At 42.5% G+C, this 20,855-nt stretch overlaps 2 protein-coding genes across 20 annotated transcripts in view; one reads left to right on the forward strand and one right to left on the reverse strand.

Annotated features, from left to right (window-relative positions):
- Positions 1 to 20,855, forward strand: part of AASDH (aminoadipate-semialdehyde dehydrogenase) — a 53,995-nt gene that overhangs the window by 12,413 nt on the left and 20,727 nt on the right. For all 19 annotated transcript variants that reach the window (XM_063808849.1, XM_063808850.1, XM_016951684.3 and 16 more), the window contains one exon: positions 5,324 to 5,516. In XM_063808849.1, the coding sequence (XP_063664919.1) occupies positions 5,324 to 5,516 (193 nt within the window). The remainder of the gene's footprint in view (positions 1 to 5,323; positions 5,517 to 20,855) is intronic.
- LOC104006107 (bromodomain-containing protein 9) lies at positions 12,010 to 14,174 on the reverse strand. The gene has a single exon (XM_054683112.2). It carries the CDS (start codon positions 13,917 to 13,919, stop codon positions 12,138 to 12,140), a length of 1,782 nt encoding a protein of 593 aa, XP_054539087.1. The 5' UTR covers positions 13,920 to 14,174; the 3' UTR covers positions 12,010 to 12,137.

The raw sequence follows: 20,855 nt of genomic DNA on the forward strand, positions 1-20,855 counted from the left end.
AACCTCATGAAACATGTACGTAATTTTATGTCATTTTAAGTTTTATGTAATTTTAAATGCTTAAGTAATATTCAAAAGTAAAATGGAATGAATGAAAAGGGAAGAAAAAAGAATCAAGTGAAGTTAATTTTAACAATATATTTTATTTAATTTAGTATACTCCAAAACATTACTTCAATATGTAATCAATATAAAAATTACTAGTAAGGTATTTTGCATTTTTTATGCTAATCATCTTCAAAATCTGGCATATATTTTATACTTACACATCTCAACGTGGACTAGCCATATTCTTAGTGCTCAGTGGACCTATGGTATTGGATGGCACATGCAGGCCTGGAAAGAAGAAATGGTTAAATGCTGGTAGAGAAAGATGTCTGTTGTAATCGACACTATAGTCTTTAGTGACTTCTTAATCCCCAAGATTGGAGATAGATTACATTAGGCTGGAGATAAGAGAATAGGAGATAACGAAATAGAGGTAACAAAAGTCAAATGTTATTTTCTAGAAACTGGTTTTAATGGAAAAGAAGGAATTCTGGGATGGACACAGGTGTTTTGTCTTTAAGATGGGAGAGGTTGGCTGGGTGCAGTGGCTCATGCCTGTAATCCCACACTTTGGGAGGCTAAGGCAGGAGGATCGCTTGAGCCCAGGAGTTCAAAACCAGCCTGGGTAACACAGTGGGACTCTGTCTTTAAGAAACATTAAAAATAATTAGCTGGGCCTGGTGGTCTGTGCCTATAATCCTAGCAACTCGGGAGGTTGAAGTGGAAGGATTGATTTAGCCCAGGAGGTCAAGACTGCAGTGATCCGTTATTGCACCACTGCACTCCAGCCTGGGTGACAGAGCGAGACTCAATCTTAAAAAAAAAAAAAAAAAAAAAAAGATGAGCGGTTTAGAGGCTGAGGGTGGGGAATTGGTAGAAGGGGTTGGTTTAAATAATGAATTAGTAGTAGGAGTATTAACAAAGGAGTAAGATACATTTAGATGGGAGGAAGATACATTTAGATGGGAGGGAATGGCATTATTTAAAATACTGAGTGGAATACCTCTTTTTTTGAGAGCCTCCAAAAGATTAGGATAGTAAAGTAAATACATTTCTTGGTGTTAGAGGAAGCCAGCAGGTTTTAACTTTTGTATGAAGCAGAAGGCCAAGTCATACCTAAGAGTGTGGGAGGTGAGGTGGGGATGGGGATGTAGGGAACTTGAAGAAAATGAAGCAGATAAGGAATCTGGGGGAGGTGGAGAGACAGCCAACTGAGAGGCACTGGCCCAGCAGTGATAAGAATGGTCTGTGAAATGGGAGCAAACATTTGCTTAATGAGGGGTGAAGGGTTGATTTATGACTAAATTATACAAATTTCTTGATACCTATTTTGTGCTTCAACTTCATTCATTGATTTGCCTGTTAGAAATCTTTTTTTGGTTTGCTTTTAGGTTCTTAAGTGAGGTGGTAAATAATTAGATTCTAAAGAGATGAAATGTTAAAGTAGTCAATTTAAAAATTAAAACAGTAATGTTAAATTTTCTATTTTAGACTTAGATCACTAAGCTAGGGAGTATTAAATTTCAAACACATATTAGAACAATCTTATCTCTGTTGCTGGCTCCCCAAATATTACCAGAATAACCTATTAATAAGATAGTGCTAGCTGGGCATGGTGGCACAAGTCTGTAGTCTTAGCTACTCCAGCGGCCAAAGCAGGAAGATTGCTGAGCCTAGGAGTTTGAGGCTGCAGTGAACTGTGATTGAACTTGGGCAGCTGCAAGACCCTGCACTCCAGCTTGGGTGACAGAGCAGACTCTGTCTTAAAAAAAAAGACAAAGCTGAGTTTTCTTGCATATGTTGGTAAAAGGCAGCACTACCTCCAGAGAGAATGATAGCTCCAGAAAGGGAAGGACTAGGTTTCCTTTATTGAAATTTTGAAATCTAATTTAGATAGATCTTTCAAATCAGGGGATTAATTTTAAGGCTTGGATAAGGATAACTATTTTTTAAACAGTTAAAAATTAGTTGATTTGTTTGACTTTGCATAAGGTACTTAACCTCCATGAACTTCAGTTTTCTCCATTTTAAAATGGGGGTGGAGAGCTTTTCCTCTACCATCTGTGACGCAGTATCTAGGGGAGTGAGAATTAAACTGACAAAAGACAGATTGAGAAAAAAAGTTTATTCCTGTGCATATAGCAGTTTACAAAAGAAATGGAATTGCATTTTATTAAGTTCATTTAAATGTATTTGTAAATGTATTTGTTCATAAAATTTATTTGTTCATAGGAAGAACAAATAAATTGTTTTGGAAAGAGAAATGGGTTTTCAGGAAAATAAACAGGAGATAAGAAAGTTTGTGATAATACTTGGGTATGCAGGTGCAGTGGTCTTTCTGTCTTCTTCATGGCCATAACAGTCTTCAGAGAGGGGATTTATGGTAGGTTTACCCTTGGTCTTCCTGGGAGTAAAACCACTCTGAAGAAGAAGTTTATGGCAGCCTCATTTCCCTGAAGTTTCTACTTTCAGTCAGATAAGGGAAGCTCCAAGAAGGTTTCTGCATTTGTTGAATCTCAAATGTCATTTTTTTTTTTTTTTTTTTTGAGACAGAGTCTCACTCTGTCACCCAGGCTGGAATGCAGCGGTGCAGTCTCTGCTCACTGCAACTTCTGCCTCCCAGGTTCAAGCTATTCTTCTGCCTCAGCCTCCCACTATAGGCACACGCCACCGTGCCTGGCTAATTTTTTGTAGTTTTAGTAGAGACAGGGTTTCACCATCTTGGCCAGGCTGGTCTCAAACTCCTGACCTCAAGTATCTGCCCACCTTGGCCTCCCAAAGTGCTGGGATTACAAGCGTGAGCCACCGCGCCCAGCCTCAAATGTCTTTACCTTAAAATAATCTTCATACCAACTTGGTTTCTGAGTTAGGTTCTCACATAATCATACCTGCCTCATATGGTGGTTGGGAAAATGAGGAACAATATATTAGATACCCAGCCTAAGCTTCACAAGTAATATGTTTAAATGTTTGTTGCATTCCACTTTTTTTTCTTCCTTTAAAATCTGTCTCTTCTTTTTTTTCAACTTTTCTTATATTGAATGCATCTTAAGCTGCTTTCTTGAAATGAACTACATGGAGCATTCATCCTGTATGCATGTGTAACCTTGCCCATTTTTGTTCATAGAATTGAAAAACTAAAAATATTCTCAGAATTTAAGCTTTGTTGGAAGCCTGTTAGAAAGTTTGCTCTCCCCTGAATACCTAAGTAGGAAGCTAGACAATATATGTAAAGAATACTTCCTCTAAAACTTGAAGTTTGAGGGTAGCCTTTGTTGGGCTCAGAAAATGATACCCCAACGTATGGCACTTTGGCATGCTGAGTACTTTGAACTGAAGGACATTGGAAGGACTTCAGAAGTAAAGTCTCTTTCTGACCTTTTCCTGCCCTTCTTTCTCTTGCTTCTCTTTCTTCCCAAGGCAGGCCATAGTAACTGAACCCCTCTCCCTCAAAGATAGTCATAAAACCTAGAGGCCAGGCGCGGTGGCTCATGCCTATAATCCCAGCACTTTGGGAGGCTGAGGTGGGTGGATCATTTGAGGTCAGGAGTTCGAGACCGGCCTGATCAACATGGTTGAAACCCAGTCTCTACTAAAAATTCAAAAAAATTAGCCAGGTGTGGTGATGCATGCCTGTAATCCCAGCTACTCGGGAAGCTGAGGCAGGAGAATCGCTCGAACTTGGGAGGCAGAGGTTGCAGTGAGCCGAGATCATGCCACTGCACTCCACCTTGTGTGACAGAGCGAGACTTTTCTCAAAAAACAAAAAAAAAAAACTAGAAGTATAGAAATATTACTCTAACCTTTATATGTAAGAGCTGGCTGTAAAGAAATTGCTCTTACTTACCTTGTCTGAAAGTAGAACATAAGACTCATTCCAGAAAGGGTCCTGCCCTATACATGGGAGGAAGAAATGCCACACAGAGAGGCCAGGAATTTAAAAGGACAGGCCTTGCTGGATTTTCCCACTCAGTTTATTACTCATTCCCTTTTTGTTGAATCACATTTCTACACCGCTGTCCACTCTATTGAATCTAAGCATTAAAATGGACACTTTTCCCTTGGGTCCTTGGGTCTTCATTCTGAAGCCTCCCATGTTTCATAAAACTTTGATTAAATAAATTTGTCATGCTTTTCTGTTGTTAAACTGTCTTTTGTTTATAAGAGTGTTGGCTGTGAGCCTTATGATGGGGAGGAAAGGTATCACAGCCTTTCTTTCGGCCCCTACATCTTTAACACACAATGAGTTTTTATTTTACCTGAGACACCATATACATAGTTATAATTTTTAAAATGTTTATACCATATTTGAAGCTTTTTTGAAATTAAGATGCTTTTAGATGTAGTGGTGTTTGTGTGTTCAAATTAAAATAGTGTCATAGGCTCAACAATGACTACCCATGCTGTATAAGAGCCTAACCACATATATTCTAATTCTGCTTTTTGTTCAGATACTGAAAGAAAATGCTAAATAGAAAGGGGAGTCGGAAGTCTCTATTAAACATCATTGAATAAGTATGACAGAATAAGGATTCTGCCAGAGGAGCAGAGCCAGGAGTTAGATCAGGGATTGATTATAAGAAATTGGTTTACACAATTGTGGGGCCTGGCTAAGCAAGTCTAAAGTCCATAGGGATCAGTTAGGAAGGGGTGATCACAAGCAGGCTGGAATCCCGTGGCCATGAGACTGTCCCAGGTGAAATCAGATTGGGAAGAAGGGAGATTAATTGCAGACCCAGCTGCTGTTTGGGCCTCTTCATCAGAGAAGGCCTAAAACTTCTTCTAAAGGCCTTCCAAGTAAATCCAGCCAACCCTGGATAATCTCCCTTTTGATTAAGTAAATCAGCTGATTAGGGACTACAGGGTTTGATTGAATAACTGCTTGAAGAAGGCGTGTGTGCTGCTAAGCAGCAGCCTCCCTTCTGTTCTTCAGCTCTCAAGAGAATATCCCTTGTCTCCTTCCCTAACAGGAAACATACTAGAGAGGAAATTCCGGGGACAGTAGTTCAATCAAACCAAGTTGACACATCAAAAGTCATCACAGATGATAAAATATGTCTGGTAAAACGTGGATATTGCTTTAAATAGCTGTTAATTCTTTTATAAAGAAGATTTCCTGAATTTTGATTGCACCATTTTGGCTAATTTAAGAGAGAAGAATAAAATCTGGCCAACATTCAGAAACTTGATCATCATAAACACACGAACACTTTTTTAGGATATGTGCTTACTGAATGTTTGACGTTTCTCATAACTGCATTCTGTTTTGCCTTAGGGTACTTTTTGACATCACACAAGAAGATGTTTTGTTTCTGGCTTCACCTCTGACCTTCGATCCTTCTGTTGTGGAAATATTTCTTGCTCTATCAAGTGGTGCCTCTCTGCTTATTGTACCAACTTCCGTCAAGTTGCTCCCATCAAAATTAGCCAGCGTTCTCTTTTCCCATCATAGGGTGACTGTTTTGCAGGTACATTTTAGTAGCAATGAACGTTTTGTTTATCATTTTTCAATATTTTAAGTGTTTTAGAGAATATTTTGTATTCCTGTAGTTCTTTACAATGGATTAATATAATCTGGTTAGATTATCAAGGGCTGTATCCTCAGGATGTGACTTTTTTTGTTGTTTATTTGAAAATGAAAAAAGATAAATGAATTCTGCCTAGAAAATTCTTTTATTATGTATTTTGTGCATACTATAATAATTAGAGGACCTTGACTTTGACTCAGATTTTTTGGATTTGAGAAGGATAGGCTGCCTCTTCTGTCTTAAAATCTATGTATGTTGTGTTTCTCATGAAAAGCTAGTATAAGTAAATTAAATTATAATCGAGTTAGGAATATAGATTTTCTTATTTTTACATCAGTGTACTTTACATTAACCTACAGAAACAAGTATTTTTGAAATTTGGCCTTTTAAAATGTTATTTAAATGTGTATCTGACTGGTGATTAGGTCATGCGGGTACACAAGTATATGACTGGTACACAAGCCTTGAGTTACTACATTGTAAGTAGCTAACGGTACTAGAGAATTAGCAGTATTATATGCATATCATAATATGTAGATATCTTAGTTAAATGTTTAACTGCTGTGAGCCTCAGGTTTTATCTGTAAATGGAAATAATACCCATCTCAAATAGAATTAAATGAGACAGTGTAGCATAGTTCCTGATTGTGTGTGTGAGTCCATTCAGGCTGCTGTAACAAAATACCATAAACTGGGTAGCTTATAAACAACAGACATTTATTTCTTATAGTTCTGGAGGTGAGAAGTCCAAGATTAAGTCATCAGGAGATTTGATCTCTCACGAGGGGCCCACTCGCTGATTGATTAGACTGCAGTCTTTTCACTGGGTCCTCACTTGATGGAAAGGGTTTTATAAGGGCACTAATCTCATTCATGAGGTCTCTGCCTGCATGACCTAATCACTTCACAAAGGCCCTACCTCCTAATACCATTGCCTTGAGAGTTAGAATTTCTTTTCTTTTCTTTTCTTTTCTTTTCTTTTCTTTTCTTTTCTTTTCTTTCTCTCTCTCTTTCTGTCCCCCTCTCTCTCTCTCTTTCTTTTGACAGTCTTGCTGTGTTGCCCAGGCTGCAGTGAAGTGGCGTGATCTTGGCTCACTCTGCCTCCTGGGTTCCGGCGATTCTTGTGCCTCAGTCTCCTGAGTAGCTGGGATTACAGGCACCCGCCACCACACCGGGCTAATTTTTGTATTTTTGGTAGAGACAGGGTTTCACCATGTTGGCTAGGCCGATGTCACTCCTGGCCTCAAGGGATCCTTCTGCCTCAGCCTCCAAAGTTCTGGGATTACAGGCGTGAACCACTGTACCTGGCCTGAGAGTTAGGATTTCAACATACAAATTTGAGGGGAAGACAGAAACATTCAGACCATAGTGTGTTATATTCGTATACCTGTGTGCATATGTGCATCTTGATTATTAGTTTCCATTGTCTGTTTTTTTTTTTTTAATTGAGACAGAGTCTCACTCTTGTCGCCCAGCCTAGAGTACAGTGGTATGACCTCGGCTCACTGCAATGTCTGTCTCCCGGGGTCAAGAGATTCTTGTGCCTTGGCCTCCTGAGTAGCTGGGATTACAGGCGTGTACCACCACGCCCAGCTAATTTTTGTATTTTTAATAGAGACAGCATTTTGTGATGATGGCCAGGCTGGTCTTGAACTCCTGGCCTCCTGGTCTCAAACTCCTCAGTCTGCCCGCCTTGGACTCCCAAAGTCCTGGGATTTCAGGTGTGAGCCACCACACCCACCTTCCACTTTCTATTTTGATAAACTAAAATTATCAGATTTTTATCCAGGGTAACGAGAGAGGATATTAAATTTCTGCTATAAAAACAAAATTTGATACTTTGAACTTCTTTAAGGCAATGTGTTTTTCATCCTAATTCATGTATATATATGAACCGAGTACAGCAGTGTGGCTTGTTGGGTGTGAGGGGATATAAATTCTCATCTGTTAGAGAGTCATTCCATGAATTCTGTGGATCTGGATAAGATTTTACTATAACTGTTTTATTTACCTGTTAAACTCAAAGAGCATATTTCTCATGGAATGTTTGCAAAGTTCCTTGATAGATTTGATTGACAGTCACTAAAAGGGAAGGAGGCTTTCCTTCTATGTCAGGTCAATGAATTCTACCTCTTTAAATCTCATCCCCTTGTTTGATGTTTTAGCACAATCTCAGATAAATTTACTTTAGCAGTTGTTTTTAACCTTTTTGGGATCAAATTTTTCTGAGAAACTGATAGAAACTTACTCTTTTCCAAGAACATGACAAATTTTGCATATAGTTTCATGGTGATTTTATTTATCTCACAATAGTTATTGGGAATGTCATCAGCAGATCACATTTGACTTGGTTTGAGTAAGGAGGAGAGGTATAGAAGCTGACAGGCTGTCCTTTCCTTTGTGTAAGGCACGTGCCTTTTCTTATTCTGAATTTTAGCTGTGTTGTCAGGGTTCATCTTTTCTTTTTCTTTTTTTTTGGGGGGGCGTTATATTTACATTTGTTATTTTTTTTAATTTAAGTTTTAGGGTACATGTGTACAACGTGCAGGTTTGTTACATATGTGTACATGTGCCATCCATGTTGGTGTGCTGCACCCATCAACTCATCATTTAGCATTAGGTATCTCTCCTAATGCTATCCCTCCCCCCTCCCCCCACCCCACAAAAGTCCCCTGTGTGTGGTGTTCCCCTTCCTGTGTCCATGTGTTCTCACTGTTCAATTCCCACCCATGAGTGAGAACATGCGGTGTTTGGTTTTTTGTCCTTGCGATAGTTTGCTGAGAATGATGGTTTCCAGCTTCATCCATGTCCCTACAAAGTACATGAACTCATAATTTTTTATGGCTGCATAGTATTCCATGGTGTATATGTGCCACATTTTCTTAATCCAGTCTATCATTGTTGGACATTTGGGTTGCTTCCAAGTCTTTGCTATTGTGAATAGTGCCACAATAAACATACGTGCACATGTGTCTTTATAGAAGCATGATTTATAATCCTTTGGGTATATACCCAGTAATGGGATGGCTGGGTCAAATGGAATTTCTAGTTCTAGATCCCTGAGGAATCGCCACACTGACTTCCACAATGGTTAAACTAGTTTACAGTCCCACCAACAGTGTAAAAGTGTTCCTATTTCTCCACATCCTCTCCAGCACCTGTTGTTTCCTGACTTTTTAATGATCGCCATTCTAACTAGTGAGAGATGGTATCTCATTGTGGTTTTGATTTGCATTTCTCTGACGGCCAGTGATGATGAGCATTTTTTCATGTGTTTTTTGGCTGCATAAATGTCTTCTTTTGAGAAGTGTCTGTTCATATCCTTCGCCCACTTGTTGATGGGGTTTTTTGTTTTTTTCTGGTAAATTTCTTTGAGTTCATTGTAGATTCTGGATATTAGCCCTTTGTCAGATGAGTAGGTTGCAAAAATTTTCTCCCATTCTGTAGGTTGCCTGTTCACTCTGATGGTAGTTTCTTTTGCTGTGCAGAAACTCTTTAGTTTAATTAGATCCCATTTGTCAATTTTGGCTTTTGTTGTCATTGCTTTTGGTGTTTTAGACATGAAGTCCTTGCCCATGCCTATGTCCTGAATGGTATTGCCTAGGTTTTCTTCTAGGGTTTTTATGGTTATAGGTCTAACATGTAAGTCTTTAATCCATCTTGAATTAATTTTTGTATAAGGTGTAAGGAAGGGATCCAGTTTCAGCTTTCTACATATGGCTAGCCAGTTTTCGCAGCACCATTTATTAAATAGGGAATACTTTCCCCATTGCTTGTTTTTGTCAGGTTTGTCAAAGATCAGATAGTTGTAGATATGTGGCATTATTTCTGAGGGCTCTGTTCTGTTCCATTGATCTATATCTCTGTTTTGGTACCAGTACCATGCTGTTTTGGTTACTGTAGCCTTGTAGTATAGTTTGAAGTCAGGTAGCATGATGCCTCCAGCTTTGTTCTTTTGGCTTAGGATTGACTTGGCAATGCAGGCTCTTTTTTGGTTCCATATGAACTTTAAAGTAGTTTTTTCCAATTCTGTGAAGAAAGTCATTGGTAGCTTGATGGGGATGGCATTGAATCTATAAATTACCTTGGGCAGTATGGCCATTTTCACGATATTGATTCTTCCTACCCATGAGCATGGAATGTTCTTCCATTTGTTTGTATCCTCTTTTATTTCCTTGAGCAGTGGTTTGTAGTTCTCCTTGAAGAGTTCTTTCACGTCCCTTGTAAGTTGGATTCTTATTTTATTCTCTTTGAAGCAATTGTGAATGGGAGTTCACTCATGATTTGGCTCTCTGTTTGTCTGTTATTGGTGTATAAGAATGCTTGTGATTTTTGCACATTGATTTTGTATCCTGAGACTTTGCTGAAGTTGCTTATCAGCTTAAGGAGATTTTGGGCTGAGACGATGGGGTTTTCTAGATATACAATCATGTCATCTGCAAACAGGGACAATTTGACTTCCTCTTTTCCTAATTGAATACCCTTTATTTCCTTTTCCTGCCTAATTGCCCTGACCAGAACTTCCAACACTGTGTTGAATAGGAGTGGTGAGAGAGGGCATCCCTGTCTTGTGCCAGTTTTCAAAGGGAATGCTTCCAGTTTTTGTCCATTCAGTATCATACTGGCTGTGGGTTTGTCATAAATAGCTTTTATTATTTTGAGATACATCCCATCAATACCGAATTTATTGAGAGTTTTTAGCATGAAGGGTTGTTGAATTTTGTCAAAGGCCTTTTCTGCATCTATTGAGATAATCATGTGGTTTTTGTCTTTGGTTCTGTTTATATGCTGGATTATGTTTATTGATTTGCATATATTGAACCAGCCTTGCATCCTAGGGATGAAGCCCACTTGATCATGGTGGATAAGCTTTTTGATGTGCTGCTGGATTTGGTTTGCCAGTATTTTATTGAGGATTTTTGCATCAATGTTCATCAAGGATATTGGTCTAAAATTCTCTTTTTTGGTTGTGTCTCTGCCAGGCTTTGGTATCAGGATGATGCTGGCCTCATAAAATGAATTAGGGAGGATTCCCTCTTTTTCTATTGATTGGAATAGTTTCAGAAGGAATGGTACCAGTTCCTCCTTGTACCTCTGGTAGAATTCGGCTGTGAATCAACCTGGTCCTGGACTTTTTTTGGTTGGTAGGCTATTAATTATTGCCTCAATTTCAGAGCCTGTTATTGGTCTATACAGAGATTCAACTTCTTCCTGGTTTAGTCTTGGGAGGGTGTATGTGTCGAGGAATTTATCCATTTCTTCCAGATTTTCTAGTTTATTTGCATAGAGGTGTTTATAGTATTCTCTGATGGTAGTTTGTATTTCTGTAGGATCGGTGGTGATATCCCCTTTGTCATTTTTTATTGCATCTATTTGATTCTTCTCTCTTTTCTTCTTTATTAGTCTTGCTAGCAGTCTATCAATTTTGTTGATCTTTTCAAAAAACCAGCTCCTGGATTCATTGATTTTTTGAAGGGATTTTTGTGTCTCTATTTCCTTCAGTTCTGCTCTGATCTTAGTTATTTCTTGCCTTCTGCTAGCTTTTGAATGTGTTCGCTCTTGCTTCTCTAGTTCTTTTAATTAAGATGTTAGGTTGTCAATTTTAGATCTTTCCTGCTTTCTCTTGTGGGCATTTAGTGCTATAAATTTCCCTCTACACACTGCTTTGAATGCGTCCCAGAGATTCTGGTATGTTGTGTCTTTGTTCTCGTTGGTTTCAAAGAACATCTTGATTTCTGCCTTCATTTCATTATGTACCCAGTAGTCATTCAGGAGCAGGTTGTTCAGTTTCCATGTAGTTGAGAGGTTTTGAGTGAGTTTCTTTTTTTTTTTTTTTTTTTTTCCCAGTTAGAAAATGTTTTATGGACACGGAACGCTCCACTGTAACGGGCAGGCAGAACACACTCCTTTCCCAGGCTCAATTAAACAGAAAACAGGGGAGCTCTCCTCACCCCAGCCTGGCCCTGTGCTCCCCAGTGGCCCCTGCGAGGCCCCTACCATGGCCTGCCTGGGAAACACAAGCTATGACAGGAACACGCAGGACTGATACAGAATGAGGCCAGACACACCCATGCCTGTGCCTCCCAAGAGCGACCCCAGGACAGTGGGGCAGACAGAGGTGTCTACACTGGCAGAAATAAGGGCTGGAGCTACACGTGATGCTCGGACACAGACGGCACGCAGCTCTGCGGCCTGGCCACACACCCTTCGCATATGACTCCACTCCTCAGGGTTCACGGGGCTGTGTACAGAGACTCTCTCTGCTGACACGATGGCCACACACCCTTCGTGTATGACTCCACTCCTCAGGGTTCACAGGGCTGTGTACAGAGACTCTCTCTGCTGACACGATGGCCATATGGCCTTAGCGTATGACTCCACTCCCCAGGGTTCGTGGGGCTTGGAGACTCTGCTGACATGATACCACAGACAATTCATTACCTCCCCAGGGCTGCTTCCCGCATGCCAAAGGGGACAGGATCAAAGTCCTTGTCTGATGACAAAAACTCTACACGTGCAAAATAAAACTAAAAAAATAAAAGAGCTGAAGGTGGTCTAGAGTTAGGTCTTGGCAGAGGCCGCAGCCTCTGGAGACTGAAGAAACTCATAGGGGTCGTGGGTGACGTCTGGCTGCTCCCCGACACTCAGGCGAGAAGGGCTTCCCAGGTGGTGCTGGTCCCTCTCGGAGGCGTTGGACAGGGAGCTGAGGTTGGACGACGGCCGAGATCCACCGCGCTCCGCCTGTGCTTCGTGCAGGTCCTGCAGGAGCTTCGTCGTCTCATCCAAGTTCAAATGGCTGTCGTCAGGGTCCAGCTCCTTCTTCACCTTCCCCAGAGAGCTGAGCATGGAGATATCCACAGAGACGTCGGGATAGGACTTCATCGACATGAACTCCAGAACAGAGCTGCTGCTGTCTCCTAGGGTGTCCCCAACCTTGGCTTCATCTGGAGGCTTCATGGGAACGTTTCTTCTCTGCTTCAGCTGGAAGAGCGTCCTAGAGTGGTCTCCGCCTGTGATCTGGTCCAGGAGGTCGTCCACCACTTTCTTGCTGTAGCTCCCAGCATCCTTCACAAACTCCTGCAGGCTCAGCGCACACTGCATGCCTGTCTCATCTCTGTAGGCTGAGTAGAGCAGCTCCATCTCGTCCGACTTCAAGTCGCCAAATACTGAATTATTCTGCATCGAAAGCGCAGTAGTGGCACTGGAGAGAAAGGTGACTTTGTTTCTTCTCTCGTCTTTGAAGCCCAGCGTGGTGAAGCCTGGGAGTAGCTTACTGGAGAGTGAGCTCAAGTCCACCGGGTGGGTCTCCTCCTCATCAGCGTCTGGCTCGGCCGTGTTGACCACACTGTAGAGCAGGCTCCCGTCCCCGTTCCTCTTCAGGTAGCCCATCTTGCCGCCTGGGAGGAACCGGTTGATCCTGTCCCGAGCTTCATCAGCTGCGTGCTCCACCAGCGCCAGCACGTGCTCCTCTGTGGTACTGTCCGTCAAGCTGCAGGCGTTCCCTTCAGGCTCAAACATGCAGCTGATAACTTCTCTACTCGGCTTTTTGGATTTCTTGGCAGTTTCTACTTGTACTGGTACAACTTCAGGGACAGGTTCCTCAACAGCTGTCTCTTCATTGCCCAAAAGAGCTGCCTGTTTGCTCATCATCTTAAAGCCTGCGTGAAGGACCTTCTTCGCCAACTTGTAGTACACGGTATCTGGCCTATTGTATGTCATTGCATTATCACACATCAGCTTGAAATCTGCCTTAAATTCCGTAACTGACTTGTATTCATTAGCTACAATTTTGTCTTTCATGGTGCCAAAATCCATGGGATGTTTTATTATCATTGAATATCCAGGAGCAATTGCATCCGTGACAGGAAAAGCAAAAAATCCATGGAGATCTTTTCTCTGAAGCTGGCGGAGGAAGTGTTCCAGGAGTTGCTGAATAGGTGTGCTCTCATTTTCGGCTGGCTGTGTCCGGCACGCTCGGACTGGCCGATCTGGGGGCGGCTCCACCTCCACCTTCTTCCCAGGATCAAAGTCGTCAGCCTCTCCCTCCGTGTCACAGTGCTCCCTCTCTCGCTTCCGCTTCTTCTCTTCCTTTCGCTTCCTTCTTTCCTCATCGTCCAGATGCTTCTCCTTCTCGGACTTCTTCTTCTTCTTTTTCTTTTCTTTGTGCCTCTCTCGCTCATGGTCTGACCTGTCATCATAGTAACTGAAGTCGTGGCCGGATCCTGAGAGTTCAGTCACTTCACTTCCTCCGACCTTCAGGACTAGCTTTAGAGGCTTCTCCAGGGGCTTGTCGGCATAATCCTCGTAGGACGAGCGCCACTCGGCCTTGTGCTTCTTGCCCATGGCGGCGCCGGCGGCGGGCCCGAGGTGGGGGCTGGGAACAGCTGGCACCCGGTCGGACCTTGGCCGCCACCGCCCCCTGGCCCTGGCTGGCCGCCCGCGCTCGCTGCGCCGAGGTTCTTGAGTGAGTTTCTTAATCCTGAGTTCTAGTTTGATTGCACTGTGGTCTGAGAGACAGTTTGTTATAATTTCTGTTCTTTTACATTTGCTGAGGAGTGCTTTACTTCCAACTATGTGGTCAGTTTTGGAATAGGTGTGGTGTGGTGCTGAGAAGAATGTTTATTCTGTTGATTTGGGGTAGAGAGTTCTGTAGATGTCTATTAGGTCCGCTTGGTGCAGAGCTGAGTTCCATTCCTGGATATCCTTGTTAACTTTCTGTCTCGGTGATCTGTCTAATGTTGGCAGTGGGGTGTTAAAGTCTCCCATTATTATTGTGTGGGAGTCTAAGTCTCTTTGTAGGTCTCTAAGGACTTGCTTTATGAATCTGGGTGCTCCTGTATTGGGTGCATATATATTTAGGATAGTTAGCTCTTCTTGTTGAATTGATCCCTTTAGCATTATGTAATGGCCTTCTCTGTCTCTTTTGATCTTTGTTGGTTTAAAGTCTATTTTATCCAATACTAGGATTGCAACCCCTGCCTTTTTTTGTTTTCCATTTGCTTAGTAGGTCTTCCTCCATCCTTTTATTTTGAGCCTATGTGTGTCTCTGCACGTGAGATGAGTTTCCTGAATACAGCACACTGATGGGTCTTGACTCTTTATACAATTTGCTAGTCTGTGTCTTTTAATTGGAGAATTTAGCCCATTTACATTTCAGGTTAATATTGTTATGTGTTAATTTGATCCTGTCATTATGATGTTAGCTGGTTATTTTGCTCATTAGTTGATGCAGTTTCTTCCTAGGCTTGATGGTCTTTACAATTTGGCATGATTTTGCAGTGGCTGGTACCGGTTGTTCCTTTCCATGTTTAGTGCTTCCTTCAAGAGCTCTTTTAGGGCAGGCCTGGTGGTGACAAAATGTCTCAGCATTTGCTTGTCTGTAAAGGATTTTATTTCTCCTTCACTTATGAAGCTTAGTTTGGCTGGATATGAAATTCTGGGTTGAAAATTCTTTTCTTTAAGAATGTTGAATATTGGCCCCCACTCTATTCTGGCTTGTAGAGTTTCTGCCGAGCGATCAGCTGTTAGTCTGATGGGCTTCCCTTTGTGGGTAATCTGACCTTTCTCTCTGGCTGGCCTTAACATTTTTTCCTTCATTTCAACTTTGGTGAATCTGACAATTATGTGTCTTGGAGTTGCTCTTCTTGAGGAGTATCTTTGTGGTGTTCTCTGTATTTCCTGAATGTGAATGTTGGCCTGCCTGACTAGATTGGGGAAGTTCTCCTGGATAATATCCTGCAGAGTGTTTTCCAACTTGGTTCCATTCTCCCCGTCACTTTCAGGTACAGCAATCAGACGTAGATTTGGTCTTGTCACATAGTCCCATATTTCTTGGAGGCTTTGTTCATTTCTTTTTATTCTTTTCTCTCTAAACTTCTCTTCTCACTTCATTTCATTCATTTCGTCTTCCATCACTGATACCCTTTGTTCCAGTTGATCCCATTGGCTACTGAGGCTTGTGCATTTGTCATGTAGTTCTCGTGCCATGGTTTTCAGCTCAGGTCCTTTAAGGACTTCTCTGCATTGGTTATTCTAGTTAGCCGTTTGTCTAATTTTTTTTCCAAGTTTTTTAACTTCTTTGCCATTGGTTCGAACTTCCTCCTTTAGCTCAGAGTAGTTTGATCTTCTGAAGCCTTCTTCTCTCAACTCGTCAAAGTCATTCTCTGTCCAGCTTTGTTCCGTTGCTGGTGAGGAGCTGCGTTCCTTTGGAGGAGGAGAGGAGCTCTGATTTTTAGAGTTTCCAGTTTTCCTGCTCTGTTTTTTCCCCATCTTTGTGGTTTTATCTACCTTTGGTCTTTGATGATGGTGACGTACAGATGGGTTTTTGCTGTGGATGTCCTTTCTGTTTGTTAGTTTTCCTTCCAACAGTCAGGACCCTCAGCTGCAGGTCTGTTAGAGTTTGCTGGAGGTCCACTCCAGACCCTGTTTGCCTGGGTATCAGCAGCAGTGGCTGCAGAACAGCGGATATTGGTGAACTGCAAATGCTGCTGCCTGATCGTTCCTCTGGAAGTTTTGTCTCATAGGAGTACCCAGCCATGTGAAGTGTCAGTCCGCCCCTACTGGGGGTGCCTCCCAGTTAGGCTACCCGGGGTTCAGGGACCCACTTGAGGAGGCAGTCTACCCGTTCTCATATCTGAAGCTGCATGCTGGGAGAACCACTACTCTCTTCAAAGCTGTCAGACAGGGACATGTAAGTCTGCAGAGGTTGCTGTTGCCTTTTCTTTGTCTGTGCCCTGCCCCCAGAGGTGGAGCCCACAGAGGCAGGCAGGCCTCCTTGAGCTGTGCTGGGCTCCACCCAGTTCGAGCTTCCCGGCTGCTTTGTTTGCCTACTCAAGCCTCGGCAATGGTGGGCGCCCCTCCCCCAGCCTCGCTGCCACCTTGCGGTTTGATCTCAGACTGCTGTGCTAGCAATGAGCGAGGCTCCATGGGCATAGGACCCTCCGAGCCAGGTGCAGGATATAATCTCCTGGTGTGCCGTTTGTTAAGCCCGTTGGAAAAGCGCAGTATTAGTGTGGGAGTGACCCGATTTTCCAGGTGCCGTCTGTCACCCCTTTCTTTGACTAGGAAAGGGAATTCCCTGACCCCTTGGCGCTTCCCAGGTGAGGCGATGCCTTGCCCTGCTTTGGCTTACGCACGGTGCACTGCACCCACTGTCCAGCACTCCCCAGTGAGATGAACCTGGTACCTCAGTTGGAAATGCAGAAATCACCCGTCTTCTGCGTCGCTCACGCTGGGAGCTGTAGACTGGAGCTGCTCCTATTCAGCCATCTTGGCTCCACCCCCAGGGTTCATCTTTTCTCTCCTAAGTCCAGTTTCTTTCAAATGATATATAAGTCATCAAGGATTTTTGCTTTAATATAATATACACTTTTTTATTTACTAAAGCACTCCTTAGATAGATTTTATTTACAAATAAAAACCTTACCCAGACCTAATTGGACATGAAGCAGGGCTCTTAAATGCTGTCAAGGCCAGGCACGGTGGCTCACGCCTGTAATCCCAGCACTTTGAGAGGCCAAAGTGGGTGGATCACCTGAGGTCAGGAGTTCAAGACCAGCCTGGCTAACATGGCAAAACCCCGTCTCTACTAAAAATACAAAAATTAGCCAGGCATGGTGGTGCACACCTGTAATCCCAGCTACTCAGGAGGCTGAGGCAGGGGAATCTCTTGAATCCAGGAGGTGGAGGTTGCAGTGAGCCAAGATTACACCACTGTACTCCAGCCTGGACAACAGAGCGAGACTTAGTCTAAAACAAACAAACAAACAAACAAAGAAACAAAAAAAGCTGTCAAACACATACTACTAAAGCTTTGGAAATTGAAAAGAATAGAATATCTTGAGTTACTGTGGGGGGGAAGAAGGCCTCCAAAGTGAAATGGACTAAGCTTTGGAGGAAATTAAAGACCTCTTTTATTTGTTTCAGGAATAAGGAGTTTCTTGGGAAATAAAGGATTGATTTTTGGTTTATCACAAACCTAAAATATATTTGGACATTTTTTATTTACATACTCTTGGTAACAAAGTTATATTATTTAAACTTGATGCCCTTTAAAACTTTTTTGTTTTGAGACAGGGTCTTGCTTTGTTACCCAGGCTGGAGCACAGTGGCTTGCTCACAGCTCACTGCAGCCTTGACTTCTGGGGCTCAAGTGATCCTCCCACCTCAGCCTCCCGAGTAGCTGGGACCACAGGTGCATGCCATCATGCCTGGCTAATTTTTTAAATCTTTTGTAGAGACAGGGTCTCCCTGTGTTGCCCAGGCTGGTCTTGAACTCCTGGGCTCAAGCAATTCATCCCACCTCAGCCTCCTGAAGTGCTAGGATTACAGGCATGAGCCACCATGCATGGTCTAAAAGTAAAACATTTTAGAGTAAAATATTAGGTTGATACCTAGGAATGTGTCAGCATAATAATGTTTTCCATTTTTCCTGAGTTTTTCCTTAAAAAACTCAGAAGAAATTTAACATTCCCTATTTTTTCTATTATCTACTAAGTCTCATTTTTGTATGTCTAGAATGATTTACTAGCAAAGGATGCTGACTTGTATTCTGCCCCTCAATTTAGCATTTCAGTTTATGAGCATCTGAAAAGTATTTCAATTTTTTTATTTTTCATTTTTTATTTTTTTGAGATGGAATCTTACTCTGTCACGCAGGCTGGAGTGCAGTGGTGTGATCTCGGCTCACCGCAACCTCCACCTCCTGGGTTCAAGTGATTCTCATGCCTCAGCCTCCCAAGTAGCTGGGAATACAGGTGTGCGCCACCACACCCTGCTAATTTTTGTATTTTTAGTAGAGACAGTGTTTCACCATGGCTAGGCTGGTCTCGAACTCCTGACCTCAAGTGATCTGCCCGCCTTGGCTTTCCAAAGTCTTGGGATTACAGGCGTGAGTCACCACACTCGGCCTCCATTTTTTTTATTTTGCTGAGTATTCGTAGATGTGCGTTTATTTGTTGAGTTCAAAGTTGATATTATACTTAACACCAGAAGTTAGGCCACAACATTGAAATTCGGCTTAGTGAAAATGAAGAGCCAGGACCATTTTAGCCCCTATTTTGACAAGAGATTTTCATTATGATAAACTTCTTGGCATAACAGGTAAGAGCATGATTTAGGATGCCTTATAGTGTTGCCATCATAATTTATTACTAAAAACCAGAATCTTAACTGGGACATAAGTACCTATGAGGGTGTAGAGTCATTCTACTATGTAAATGTTTTGACAAGCCATGACCTTAAATCGTTTTTCTGAATTAAAATTCAGGTTGTCTGTTACAACTCCGTATGGATTTTATTGAGAGAAACAATTTAAAAATCTTTATTCCCATGTGACTTTTGGCTCTGGCCAAGTGAAGAGATTAACAGATTATCTTCCCCAAAAAAGCAACTATAAAGCTGGACAAAGTGGAAAAAAAAACAATCATTTCAACATTTGGAAATCAACCAAAGACATATAGCAATCTTAGAAATGTTTATGTTTTTTAAAACTGCTGAATTTTGTGTAAAAATAGTGGAACTTAGTGGCATTCTGGTATGGGTCTGCTCCTATCATCCCCACCCCAATTCAGTCAACACACAGATTCTGTCTGTTTGAAGGGGCTCACTTAATTTGTAATAGTCAGTAATGCCCATGACCAGCTGCAGCATCTGTGGAAATGATGATCTTGAAGTAGGCCAGTAGGGAGGCCTACAGCTCCCTAGCCTGGGAGGTCAACAGCTCTTCTAGCCTGAGATTGCAGTGGTGGTGGGATAAGCATATTCCTGGCTGAGGTTGCACTCATGTGAATCAGAGACCAAAGGACTGATGCAACTCCTGACTGAACCTGAGGCTGTGTTCATGCACATAAGAGACACAAAAGGGCCCATAGAAAATAAAAGATGGATCAGGCTTGAAAATGACCTGAACTTTGAATGAGCTCCCCTATCCACATACAGATTTGGGACAGTAAGTACCTACTGGGATGTAGAGTCATTCTACTTTATAAATATTTTATAAGCTGTGACCTTAAATCATTTTTCTGAATTAAACTTCAAGTTGTCTGTCCAACCATTCACTTGACAGACTGTCCGCATTTGGACAGTCCACACTTGGACAGTCTGTCTAGTGATCATTGATTGATCACTTGCTTTCTACACATGGGATGACTCATAAGAACTCAGACTTAAAAAGAAGAACATTGGCCAGGCACGGTGGCTCACACCTGTAATCCTAGCCCTTTGGGAGGCCGAGGCGGGTGGATCACGAGGTCAGGAGTTCAAGACTAGCCTGGCCAAGATGGTGAAACCCCGTCTCTACTAAAAATACAAAAATTAGCTGGGCACGGTGGTGCATGCCTGTAATCCCAGGTACTCAGGAGGCTGAGGCAGGAGAATCGCCTGAACCTGGGGGGTGGCAATTGCAGTGAGCCAAGATCGTGCCACTGCACTCCAGGCTGGGAGACAGAGTGAGACTTCGTCTCAAAAAAAAAAAGAACATAAGGCCGGGCACGGTGAGGTGACTCACGCCTGTAATCCCAGCACTCTGGGAGGCTGAGGTCGGAGTATCATCTGAGGTTAGGAGTTCGAGACAAGCCTGGCCACACCTCGTCTCTACTAAAAAAATACAAAAAAATTAGCCACACATGGTGGCAGGTGCCTGTAATCCCAGCTACTCAGGAGGCTGAGGCAGGAGAATCGCTTGAACCTGGGGGGTGGAGATTGCAGTGAGCCAAGATCGTGCCACTGCACTCCAGGCTGGGAGACAGAGTGAGACTCTGTCTCAAAAAAAAAAAAAAGAAAAAGAACATAAGGCCGGGCACGGTGAGGTGACTCATGCCTATACTCCCAGCACTCTGGGGGGCCGAGGTGGGAGTATCATCTGAGGTTAGGAGTTCGAGACAAGCCTGGCCACACCTCGTCTCTACTAAAAAAATGCAAAAAAATTAGCCACACATGGTGGCAGGTGCCTGTAATCCCAGCTACTCAGGAGGCTGAGGCAGGAGAATCACTTGAACTCGGGAGGCGGGAGGCAGGAGGCAGGAGGCGGATGTTGTGATGAGCCGAGATTGCGGCACTGCACTTCAGCCTGGGCAACAAGAGCGAAACTGTCTCACAAAAAATAAAAAGAAGAACATATATTTTTTAATAAACAACTAAGCAGCAACATCAGTGGCCACATATATGAGGGGAGACAGACTTCATGGATTTAGTCCAGGCAGGTTACTAGCAAAGAAATGCACTAGCAAAAAAAAAAAACAAAAACAACAACAACAAAAAAAAGCAAGCAACAATAACAAT

The sequence above is a fragment of the Pan troglodytes genome, chromosome 3 (genome assembly GCF_028858775.2).
Source record: "Pan troglodytes isolate AG18354 chromosome 3, NHGRI_mPanTro3-v2.0_pri, whole genome shotgun sequence".
In the NCBI taxonomy this organism is placed as follows: Eukaryota; Metazoa; Chordata; class Mammalia; order Primates; family Hominidae; genus Pan; species Pan troglodytes.

Coding starts and splice junctions, on each gene's coding strand:
- LOC104006107 (XM_054683112.2), bottom strand. CDS start 13,919: ATGGGCAAGAAGCACAAGGCCGAGTGGCGCTCGTCCTACGAGGATTAT.